At 44.6% G+C, this 12106-nt stretch overlaps 1 protein-coding gene across 1 annotated transcript in view; it reads left to right on the top strand.

Annotated features, from left to right (window-relative positions):
• Positions 1-11713, top strand: part of sdc4 (syndecan 4) — a 34070-nt gene extending 22357 nt beyond the window's left edge. Inside the window, exons 2-5 of the mRNA XM_086005846.1 lie at positions 1783-1900; positions 4696-4724; positions 5536-5728; positions 7094-11713. Of these exons, the coding sequence (XP_085861972.1) occupies positions 1783-1900; positions 4696-4724; positions 5536-5728; positions 7094-7245 (492 nt within the window). The 3' untranslated portion in view covers positions 7246-11713. The remainder of the gene's footprint in view (positions 1-1782; positions 1901-4695; positions 4725-5535; positions 5729-7093) is intronic.
• Positions 11714-12106: the final 393 nt, after the last annotated feature.

Raw genomic sequence — 12106 nt, 5'->3', positions numbered from 1 at the left:
CATTCAATGCGCTCATGGCTGATCATCCAAATTCAGTACCCTGTCCCTGCTTTCTCCCCATATCCCTTTAGCCTTAAATATATCCAACTCCTTCTTGAATATATTTAATGAATTGGCCTCTACTGCCTTCTGTGGTAGAGAATTCCACAGGTTCACCACTCTCTGGGTGAAGAAATCCCTCCTCATTTCTGTCCTAAATGGCTTACCCCTTATCCTTAGACTGTGACCCCTGGTTCTGGACTCCCTGACCATCAGGAACATCCTTCCTGCATCTAGTCTGTCCAGTCCTGTCAGAATTTTGAATTTCAATGAGATCCCCTCTCATTCTTCTAAACTCCAGCGAGTATAAGCCCAATTGACCCAATCTCCTCTCCTACATCATTCCTGCCATCCCAGGTATCCGCCTGGTGAATCTTCGCTGAACTCCTTCCCTGGCTAGAACATCCTTCCTCAGATAAGGCAACCAAAACTGCACACAATACTCCAGATGTGGTCTCACCAAGGCCCTGTACAACTGCAGCAAGACATCCTTGTTCCTGTACTCGAACCCTCTCGCTACGAAGGCCAACATACCATTTGCCTTAACCGCCTGCTGCACCTGCATGCTTACCTTCAGCGACTGGTGCACAAGGACACCCAGGTCTCGTTGCACTTCCCCTTCTCCCAATCTATTGCCATTCAGATAATCTACTAGGTGAGAATTATGGTTTCATCCTGATTCTGTTGACCAGTAATCACAGTTCCACTTCATAGTTACTGTGTTGTTGAGCCCATGAGTTATAAACTGAAATGATGGGAATTGAAGATATTCCAGCAAATGGCGGTCTAAACCCAGCTGACTGTGCTGTTGTCACTTTTTTGATCTTTACTTTAATCAGGTTGACTTTTTTTTTTCCTCAGCCTCCCCAAGCTGCTCCCAACTCCCATGTTTTTTGTCAAATCTTCAAGTCCAGTCTCCTGGTCAACATCTCCCATTGGGAACCAAGTGTTCCGTCTGCTGCAGAGAGTTGAATGTTGCACTTGGCAAGACGTCGATGTGACGATGGTAGGAGCCAAGGTCTCGTAGCCTCGTAACAGCGATACAGTATTTTAATTCTATTTCCTTTCCCACCGCCCCCCCCCCCCCCCCCCCCCCCAACCGGGACGGTCCAAAAGCTGATTATGACGCAAGTGTATTGTAGTGTGACGCTGAGCAGGAGATGGGCGTGTGAGGTAGTTTTGATGACTGTGCTGTAGCCTCCTTGATGCTTGGTACTGGAAGGGTGATTGCACCCTTGAAGGGTTAATCTTCATACAGGCACAGTGTCTAGTGAGTGAGTTATTTTCTCCACTTCTGGACATATAACTTTGAATGAAATTTGCAAAAAATAATGCAAATTTTATTTGATTTGAAAATTACTGGCCAGACCAGAAAGATAATTAATTTCTCTCTTTTTCCTCCCAGTTGCACTAATGTCGGGTATATATTTATAACTTGTTTCCTGTTTACTGCCTGACTGGAATGTTTCCACTGTAACAGTAAGAATGTAGCACTTGTTTCTCTAACATATGATTTGCAGCTTATGCGAGACTGACCTTGTTGGGAAGGAGAGCGGAGGGAACTATCCCATTAAAACAGTCTCGCATTCCATCCTCCAACAATGAAAATATGATTTAATATTGTTTAAATGTTTGGGGACGGGGGATACTATTCACCATTTTAAGGTTAAGCAGCACTCTGTCTAGTTCTTGAATTGCATGCTCTTTACTGACCTGTGTATCTTTTTTTGTTACCTGAAACAGCAAAGGGAGTTGCTGAATGACCTGGAGGGTTCAGGATTCCCAGGACTAAGTAAACTTCACCCTAACTACGAGAAAGAAGATGGCTCTGGCTTCGCATCTGGAGGTGACAGTGACATGGGTAACTATCTTCTTTCTTGATTTGCAGTTGTACCATCTAATCCAGGTTATGACCATGTCCCGTGTGGTTTGGGACTTGAGGTAGAACCACCCCAAGGGACCCAACACCAGCACCTTCCGCCTGAACTCCACTTCTGTGTTTGAAGCCAAGAGTGGGCATAGAGAGCCTAAGAATTGTTGGGACAGAAAAAGATGGACATGTTCAACAAACCCCATCCCTAGATTCTAAGAATGTGTGCATCACCATAGTCCTCCTTTTTTAAAGAGAGGGAACATAAGAATTAGGAACAGGAGTTGGCCATACTGCCCTTCGCGTCTGCTCCGCCATTCAATAAGATCATGGCTGATCTTCGACCTCCACTCCACTTTCCTGCCTGATCTCCATGTCCCTTGGATTCCCTTAGTCCAAATATCTATCGCTCTCAGCCTTGAATGTACTCAATGAGCATCCACAGCCCTCTGGGGTAGAGAATTCCAAAGATTCACAACCCTCTCCCAGTGAAGAAATTCTTCCTCTTCTCAGTCTTAAATGGCCGACCCCTTATCCTGAGTCTATGCTCCCTAGTTCTAGACTCTCCAGCCAGGGGGAAACAACCTCTCGGCATCTACCCTGTCAATCCCCCCACCCCCCTCCACAACAGAGGATAGGATTGTGCGCAGTCCCAGACTGAGGTAGATGAGCTGACTCTCATGCACAACCATCCTCAACATCACGTGTGTCACAAAGGTAATGAGATCCCACTAAACACTGACACACTGATACACCAGACCCAATGCCCAAACTGCAAAAAGTAGGGATTTTTTTTTCTCCCCCCAACCTATTTTCAAGAGTAAAAGCTTCAGTGTCCAAAAAAGGTGGTGGTTTTGTTTCAAAGGCAAATGGGGAATTTTGATGAGGGGGATTTTTTTCGCCTTGTGGTGGAGTTGCAGGAAGGCAAGGCTTGCAATACCAGGATGCTCAGGAATGAGCTGTCCAGTAACAGCACGATGCAACTCACAAGGAACACCGTTTGTAACCATTCTTCTGCTCCCTACCTTGCACAACACAACACAGCTCTGTCTGTGTCTGTGTCTCCATGAAACCCATTCCCTGTGCACTGTACCACACATTCCTCCTTCAGATCTGCTGTGGAGCTATGAAATGAAATTATCTCATGACCTCTATAGTTGCTTCAGAAATAAGCAAGTCTCCCACAATCCTAATCTGCCACTTACAAAGCATAATCTATCCCGTGCTCACATTTTAACCGCCATTCTACAATTGATCTATTAAAGCACTAAGATTGATTTTATAGCTTTCGATGGTTTACAATATCTACCAACACTTGTATAAATTGTGTTTTACACAGCCCAGTTCATAGTGTTCTGTAATGTAATCATTTTGTAGATGTTCCTTCCTACTGTAGTGTTTGTATATATTTCGTTCGCTCGCTCGCCCTCCCTCATACCTATTGCCTGGACATGATTACCAAATTCTCGCTATAGAAGCTGTTGCACAAGTCCATGCATACGACCCAAAGGAGTGTACTCCTGGCTGTCTCAATTGAAATCCATCTTTCAATGAACAAGCCATTCGAGAGAGCGCAGAACTTCACACCAGCCTGTGATCTGCCTATTGCTGGACACTGAGCTCTCTCGTTGAGCTATCTGCGGCCGGACTGCCCCCAGGCTGGTCCTGTTGAACTGAACGGGAGTCACCCTGAACTTCGCACACAACTGGCGTTGTTGCCGGAGTTGATTTTTTAAGCTGGGGGGGGGGGGGGAAACCTGAAATGGCAGATCCCTGAGGGGGAGCTAGTTTCCATTAGCTCCAAATGGGTGGGTGATGCTCTTACTGAGAACGTCGCAAAAACAAGTTTACCCCTCGTGCCCTTTCCTTCACTCTTAAATCGAGGAAAGAATTTCATGTTTTCACTCTTGTTGTTGCAAATGTAACATCTTCTCAAAACAGCCTTTGAATACAGTAGCACCAGTGGCTACCTTCTGATTTCTAATTGTGTTCAAGAGTAGCGACTTAGTAGGAGAAAGGAGGTGGGGGGGTGTAAATTTTTTTTGACCTGCGGTTGAAGTGTTGGGCTTCGTAAAGTTTGAGATTTATTATCTTCATTCCCCCGCACTCTGGCGGGGGTGTCATGTGCTGTAATGAGCAGCTGCTGTTAGAGGAAGTGGTTTTAGCGAGGAATGCAGTGCTCTCTACTGAGCCGAGACTACAACTTCCTCAGTTACTGTAAAACCTATAAATGCGGGGTTTTCCTCCCGTGGATTGTCTGCCTGTTGATGCCTCGTTTCCCGCACCCCCATTTCAATTGCATTCGAGCGACGGCAGTACACAGTGGAAATTCCAACCCACCTGTGAGCGGAAGGGCCTCAAAGGCTGGTTTTGTGATTATCATCACTGTTGAAGCTCGAGTTTAATTCTCTTCATGCCTGGGGGCGGCCAGTGTTCAGTACGGTTTCTGTAACTTGTTAACTACTCACTGACTGACTGCCCATATAATGCCTCTCCACCCATTCATCGTCATCATTATGTTTCCTAATAATGTGAGTCACGAAACGCTAGCCCCAACCACCACCACCTCCTGCCATTAACTCTTGACTGCAGTCGGACACCGAATGAAGAAACGCTATCAGACCTATCCCAACCTCGTAACGTCCCAGAGCGCTTTACAGCCAATGAAGTACTTTTGAAGTGTAGACACTGTTGCAATGTGGGAAACACAGCAGCCAATTTGTGCACCAGGCATTGTAATGGTTGACCTAAAGACATTTGCTAACAATTCTTTTCTTTACTTCCAGATGATGGCCAAGAGCCTATCGATAATGAGGTGAGATACACTGCATTCTTTATGAACTGCCACTAGGGTTGTATGACTTTCATGGGTGGTGATTGTTGCATGGGATACGTGGCAGTCAGGGGGCCCAATAGCGAACGCAGGACGAGTTTGTTGACAAACCAATGAGTTTGGAGAATAGTTGACTTTTGCAAAGCACTGCTGAACTTCTCGAGAGCCCTGCTGACTCTGGAATTTGTGTAAACCCATAGTAGCCCCAACTATAGAAGGTTACAGCACAAAGAAGCCATTTGGCCCATCGTCTGTGTGCTAGGGTTAGCTAATCCCACTGCCCTGCGCTCTTCCCATGGCGTCATTGCAGCAAGCTGACCCCACGGTGGCCAGTGTTCATAAGTTGGTCCCAATAAACGGCAGTCTGACTGGAGCACAGTTCTTGCAGCATTCCGACTACAAGCAGCTCAGTGAGTAAATGGCGCCACTGGATGTGTTGTTGGGCAGCAATGCTCAGGAAGATCCCATCTTCAATTCCCCATCTGTGCTGAGATGGGCCAGGATCCCAGCTAGGGTGGCAACAATTGGACTCGGTGCCAGAAATGGACTGGGGGGTGGGGTAGCGACCAATATTACCAGGACTCCAACTCCATTGCCATCCAGTGATGTCTGCTGGCAAGTGAGTGGTATGGATGCTGGGTGAGTGACTGGCCGCCGGGGTGTAAATCCCGACCAGGAGCTGGCCTCCATCACACCTGAGACATGCACCTTTCTGCATTTTAAGGAGAAGGGAGCCAGAAGATCTTGGGCAGGGGAAAGAGACTAAATGTAACGGAACTGTTGTTGTTCTCAGGATGACGAAATAGACAACCGAATTAACGAAGATGACGAGGGTGAAACTGACGATGTGGAGGACCCCATTCTAACCAATGAGGTGCTACTGATAAACAATGCCCCCCCGCAAGATGATGTCGGCAACAGGGTCGCCATGGCGAGCACCAACAACGACAGCAGCAGCATCTTCGAAAGCACAGAGATACTCGCAGGTACGGGATACGAGACCAACACTCCTTCAGTGTTCAACGCAAGATGTCTCCAATCCAGCCACCACATAGGGGACTGATCTGTCCAGACTATTTCTGCCCACTGCACAGAAACAGGCCGTTTGGCCTAACTGGTCCGTGCCAATGTTTACACTCCACACGAGCCCCTGCCCACCCCACTTCATCTCACTCACTTCCTCTCGCCCTCTTCATCTTGCCCTATCAGCATTCCTTTCTCCCTCATGTGTTTATCTAGCTTCCTCTTAAATGTATCTATACTATTTGTCTCAACCACTCCGTGGTAGCGAGTTCCACATTCTCACCACTCTCTGGGTAAAGAAGTATCTCCTGAATTCCCGATTGGATTTATCAGTGACTGTCTTACATTTATGGTGCCTAGTTTTGCGCTCCCCCACAAGTGGAAACATCTTCTCCACATCTAACCTATCAAACCCCTTCATAATCTTAAAGACCTCGATCAGTCCACCCCTCAGCCTTCTCATTCCTAGAGAAAAGAGCCCCAGCCTGTTCAATCTTTCCTGGTGGATATTACCCCTCCGTTCTGGTGTCATCTTTGTGCACCTTCCCCAGGGCCTTTTTGTAATGTGGAGATAATGTCCTTAATCACCATTGGACAACCTCAAATTCAATTTATAGAATTATTCATTTCTTTTGGGGGAGAGGATTATAAATAATAAATCTATGCTGCTTCCAGCAATTATCCCCCGCCCCATCAGGTCTGGCTGGATCATCACCAAGTTTGGAAATTCTTTGAAGAATTTTTTTTTGTGCCAATGTTGCTTCATCAACATCATTTATTGCCCCTCGTGCTCATCCAACCCCAGCATTGATTGCACTTCTAAAGTAATTGGTTGGATGTGAAATGCTTTGTGCTGTTTGAAATGAGATGTGTTGAGGTGCTACATAAATACAGCAATGAGGGTGCTGTGCTGTCGGAGGTGCCGTCTTTTGGATGAGACATTAAAACAAGACTCTTGTCTGCCCTCTTGAGTGGGCGTGAAATATCCGGTGGCGCTATTTCGAAGACGAGCAAGGTGGGGGGGGGGGGTGAGTTCTCTTTGGTGTCTTGGCCAGCATTTATCCTTGAACCAACACCAAAAAAAATTATTTTTATCTGGCTGTTTGTGGGAGCTTGCTGTGCGCAAATTGTCGGCTGGGTTTCCTACAACAGTGACTACACTTCAAAAGAAGTACTTCATTGGTTGTAAAATGCTTTTTGGGATGTCCGAGGTCGTGAAAGGTGTTTTTTTTTAAAAAGCAAATACTTTTTGAATGAGGCATGTTGGAAGATGTAATGCTGTAAAGCCACACTGACTGACTGACTAACCGACTTCTTCTTATCTGCAGCAATAATTGCTGGCGGTACTATTGGCCTGCTGTTCGCCATCCTTCTCATCCTGCTCCTAGTTTACCGCATGAGGAAGAAAGATGAAGGCAGCTATGACCTCAGCAAAAAACCCATCTACAAGAAGGCACCGACCACCGAGTTCTATGCGTAAGCCTCGTTGGGCGCCTGAGCTTCTGAACAACAGACTTTATATTCTCTCTCCCAGAGCTTCCGCCTTAAGACAAAACACAAAAGCGGAGCCAAATTCTGCAACTTGTTTAAAAACCTCCGCTCTTTTTTTATATATAAAACGCGTGTGCGTGTGTGTATATATAAAAAAGAGAACCTGTTGCTGTCTAACCCAGATTAAAAGATTTAAAACGTTTCAAAATGGACGAGTCTAGAGAAGAGAGACTGGTGGCGGCTTTTTTTTGAGCCCGCCATGATTATTTCTACCGAGTTCTGTTGAGGCGAAGCAAGGTCGTGCAGTCCTGACATTTCCGATCCCTGAAATCGTAGCTGGTTTCTAATGCTGCCATTCTCGGGCAGGCAGGATTATTCTTGCTTTCCCGTAAACCTGCGGGCTTTTAAACACTACAATGGCCTTTTTAAGAATCGCATGTCTTTTTTAAGAATTTTTTTTTTTTTGGTTTTATTCAAAAAAATTGGAATGCTCACGAGAGTTGACCTTTCCCCGTGCGGGACATGCCTTTTGTTGCTTTTTTGCATCAGTTCCTTCCTTCTCCTCCCCGACATCAAATGAATTGGATTTTTTTAATGGGTTAGAGAGACGTACTTAATCATAGATTGTTACCTTTCTGTAGTATTTTATTACAAATACTAACACCATACAACTATGTTCCTATAACCTCACTGACAAGAAGCTTTAAAAAAAAAAAAAAAAAAAAAAATTTTTTAATTTATCTTAATATTTTAATTGCCTCTTTTCTTTCATTTCAAGGTGTGATTTTTTTTTTAATGTTTCAGATGAATGACGTGTTTAATTCTAGGATGATGTACCTTGCTGCCATTTTATTTTGTAAACGATATGACTATTACAGTTAAGTTCCATACTGGAACAGTCACAGTTTTAATAGTCAGTGCATCGCGGGGTAGTGTAAGTCAGTCACTCCTGAAGAGGGGGGAGAGTGAAAGGGTTTTCTCAGAGGATGTTTTTTTAGTTTTAGCCCAGTTCCTGAAAATGCCCTATTTTTATATCCTGGGCATGTAATGAAACTGCCAACAAGTAGCGAGCAGCTGTACAGTCTCCAATCTTCATTCACTTAGTACTGCGTTTAACCTAGGCCTCTTGCTGTTGCTAGGAGACTCTCTCCATTCTATGCAATAAAAGTGCAAAAAGGCAAAACACTTATCAGTTCAGGCCCCCATCCTTGGGCACTTGAAGTTTTGTTTTAATCCTCTTGTTGCTGTTTTATACACTAATTTCACCCACAAATGGTCAGAATATCCAACACTCTTTCCTGCTGTACTAACTGCAGTAGTGTGAAGTGTTGTGTTTTTTGACCATTTTTAATGTTGACTGTATTCCTCGGTCAGCATTCTTGAGAATAAGATCCTTTGACAATTGGAATGATTTCTTTAAAAAGCTGTCTCAAAAGTCGCTCTTTGTTTTGTTTTAAAAAAAAAATCAAATACCAAAGTTTTTAAACGCATTTCTCTGGCTGTTGGAGGAGGAACCTGAGCTTTAGCCTAAATTAACCGTTCCAACGCCTCAGAATATACACTTTAATAAACAACAAAGAATAATGGGAGAGCAATTTATGGATTAAATTATTGTTTTATAAATAAAGGAATCTTTTCTCTTGCATATGTGCAGCTGTTGGATCCTGTGGTGCAAAAGGGGTTTGGATGTTCCTCATCATTAAGGCTGATGATGCAAAAACACAAAAAAAAATGTTGCCTTCAGATCTCTGGAAAAGTTTTGTCCATTTCTGAGGCCCAAGTAAATACCTTGAGTTTTCAGAAGGCTTGTTGAAATCGCAGGCCTGAGTTGAGCTTTCAATTGGTATGTTCTGCAAATCCACCACACTGCTTCTACTTGAGGCCAAAAGACGCATTGGGCACAGTGTCTTGCTGGTACCAGCCCTGCCCAGAGGTCAGCTTGTCTAGCAGCAAGCACCATTAAACCAAGGAGTGTCTCTCAGCAACAACAACTTGCATTTATATAGCTCCTCTTACCCTAAAACTTTCCCACGGCGCTTCACAGGAGCGTTATCGGACAAAAATTGACACCGAGCCGCATAAAGGAGATATTAGGACAGGTGACCAAAAGCTTGGTCAAAGAGGTAGGTTTTAAGGAGCGTCTTGGAGAGGTTTAGGGAGGGAATTCCAGAGCTTGGGGCCTAGACAGTTGAAAGTATGGTTTTTCTACCCTTCAATGGGGAATTCGGTCAGGTTTTTCAAAACCAAAATAACGTGAGCTATGCCAAAGGTGAGGGCACGTTTTCGTTTTGTAAAATAGTTTCTTTTGACACCATGTCGAGGAAAAAGTCTGCTTTGGGCCATCTTCTCCAATTTGGACAACCAGCCTCGTTCTCTTCCATCAACTGCGTGAGGTACCCCTTCATCATGGGGGGGGTGGGACTCCGTGAATAGGCTTTTGGGCAAAAATGAGACCTGCAGAATCACATTCGATAAACTACTAAGTTGTCGCACAAGGGGTCTTCAGTCGAAGCCTGCAGGATCCTACGCAGTATGGGTTACCAGTTGATGTTGGGTAATATTCTGTTTTTTTTTAAAGTTGCATGATAAATTGAATCATCAGCTACCTTTCTTTTAGAAAGTAATGTTTTTTGAAGGTTGCCAATGTGACCTACCTGGGTTTGGCAGGTGAATAACGCTGAAGGGAGGGTGGTCGGAGAAGATGGATTCCAAGCCTTTGTCCTTTCTCAATAAGGCCTCGACAGGCCCGTTTTGGTTTTGCTAAGGCAGTGTCACTTCTAATGAGAGAGAGTGACATCCACTATCCTAGATTTGCTTTTTAACAATTATTTTGTCTTGGGCCTCTTTTTTTTTTTGAGGGTTCTGTCAGTTGAGCTGATGCTATTTCTGTGTAGCTTTTGTGCTGTGATAAAAATGTCCCGACCTCCAGCCCTTTCTCCCAACTTTTTCCACCTCTTCACCTGCCCAAGTAAACTGGATTGAAATTTTTTTTAAAGTTTTTTTTTCTTTTAAGAATAGGAGTCTGTTTCAGAAAACTTGTTTTTTGCAAAGTGTTCACGTACTGACTCCAGTATTTGAAAAGCACACCCAGGTACAAGTCTGTATAAATAAAGTATAATTTTTTTCTGTTTTTTCAATAAAACTATATATTTGGTATGTAAAAAGAATGTTGTGATTCTTTGGATTAATATTGGTGTAAATACTATTGGCAACATTCTTAAAGGCTGCTTGACGTGGGAGGGGGAAGGGTTTTAAAAACTAGTTCACCAACCCCAAAAAAGCTCCGATGCTTCATCCCTCGCGCCCCCTCCCTTGCACACTAGCCAATCAATGGCTGTTGAGTTGCATTACAGCCCTTGGTGCTATTACACATTATGGAAGTGTCATAAAATTATAACTGGAGCGAGTGAGCATTGTGTGTTTAAAAAAATAAAAATAAAAATAAAAGTAAATAAATAAAAATAAGTGAGGCTTCACTCCTCGGCGTACGCTGGGGCTGAGTGTGCTTTACTTCAAATAACCTCAGGATATGAACGATTTGGGCCCTTTGGGAAGGGGAGGGAGCTTCATGGTGCGTCGCTACTCGCTTATTGAAGATATTGAAATGGCTGGGGGAATGACTTCTGAATGGAGGGGGAGAGAGAGAGAGAGCCTCTGGTCATTGTAGGCTTCTACCTTCACTGACGTGCAGTCCTTAGGAGGACCTGTGCTTGAAAACTCTTGCGTTACACGATTAGAACATGGTACCTAGTGAGCTGGGGGAAGAAAGGAGCCGTGCTGAGAATTCGGGCTGTAATCCCCTTCCTCCTCTTTGGTTTTCTTGGTTGGGTGGGGGGGGGTAAATGGGTGGAGAAAGCACCGTTGCTTGCTCCCAGTGAGTATTCCAAGTCATATCTGCCAGTATTGGTGCCGTGCTTGGCTGTTGTGGCCAATGGGCAAGTATGGCACCAGTGGCTTCAATACCAGTTCCAATTTAAGAGTGTTGGCACTCTGAACGCCGGTAGTCTCTGTACATGCAGAATCTGCACTGGTCTAGTCCTTTTTCTGGTGATCCACATGGTAATTCCCAGTGCTAGCAGATACCAACGGGGGGGGGCAATTTTAACCCAACTCGTCAGGCGGGTAAACCCACGGGATCGGCAGGAAGACCGCTTTTACACCCCGCCCGATATTGCTCTCCGTCGAGTTCAATGGAGAATAAAATCGGGCGTGGCGCAAAAACCAGCGTTGCGCCAGTTTCCCGACTGGCAAATTCGGTTAAAATTGCCCCCTGATGTTCCAAACTGTCTTAACACCAGTGGAAAATCTGTAACTTGTCTTCCTGTTGACTAATTATTTTGTCTATTGGAGAGGAAAAAAAAGTGATTTGCTATTTTCAGATCTGTACATATTCATATGTTTTAATTTGTTCTGTTGCTGGATGTATTATGTATAAATAAAATATTATCTTTACACAAGCCGCGATGTTGGGCCTTTTCTTGACCATTTAGACGAGGGAAAACTTGCATTTCTATAGCGCCATTCACAACCTCGGGACGTCCCAAAGCGCTTTACAGCCAATGAAGTACTTTTTTTGAAGTGTAGTCACTGTTGCAATGTAGGAAACTTGGCAGCTGATTTTGCGCACAGCAAGCTCCCACAAACGGCATTGTCATAATGACCAGATCATCTGGTTTTAGTGATGTTGGTTGAGGAATAAGTGTTGGCCAGTTCTTCCTGAAATAGTGCTGTGGGATCCTTTACCTTCAGCTGAGAGGTCAGGTTTAATGTTTCATCTGGAAAAACGGCACCTCCCACAGGGCAGCACTCCCTCAGTACTGCCCCTCCGACAGTGCGGCGCTCCCTCGGTA

The sequence above is a fragment of the Somniosus microcephalus genome, chromosome 13, assembly GCF_052327205.1.
Source record: "Somniosus microcephalus isolate GS21.2 chromosome 13, FLI_Smic_1.0, whole genome shotgun sequence".
NCBI lineage: Eukaryota > Metazoa > Chordata > Chondrichthyes > Squaliformes > Somniosidae > Somniosus > Somniosus microcephalus.
This window is presented reverse-complemented; position numbering and strand designations above follow the sequence as displayed.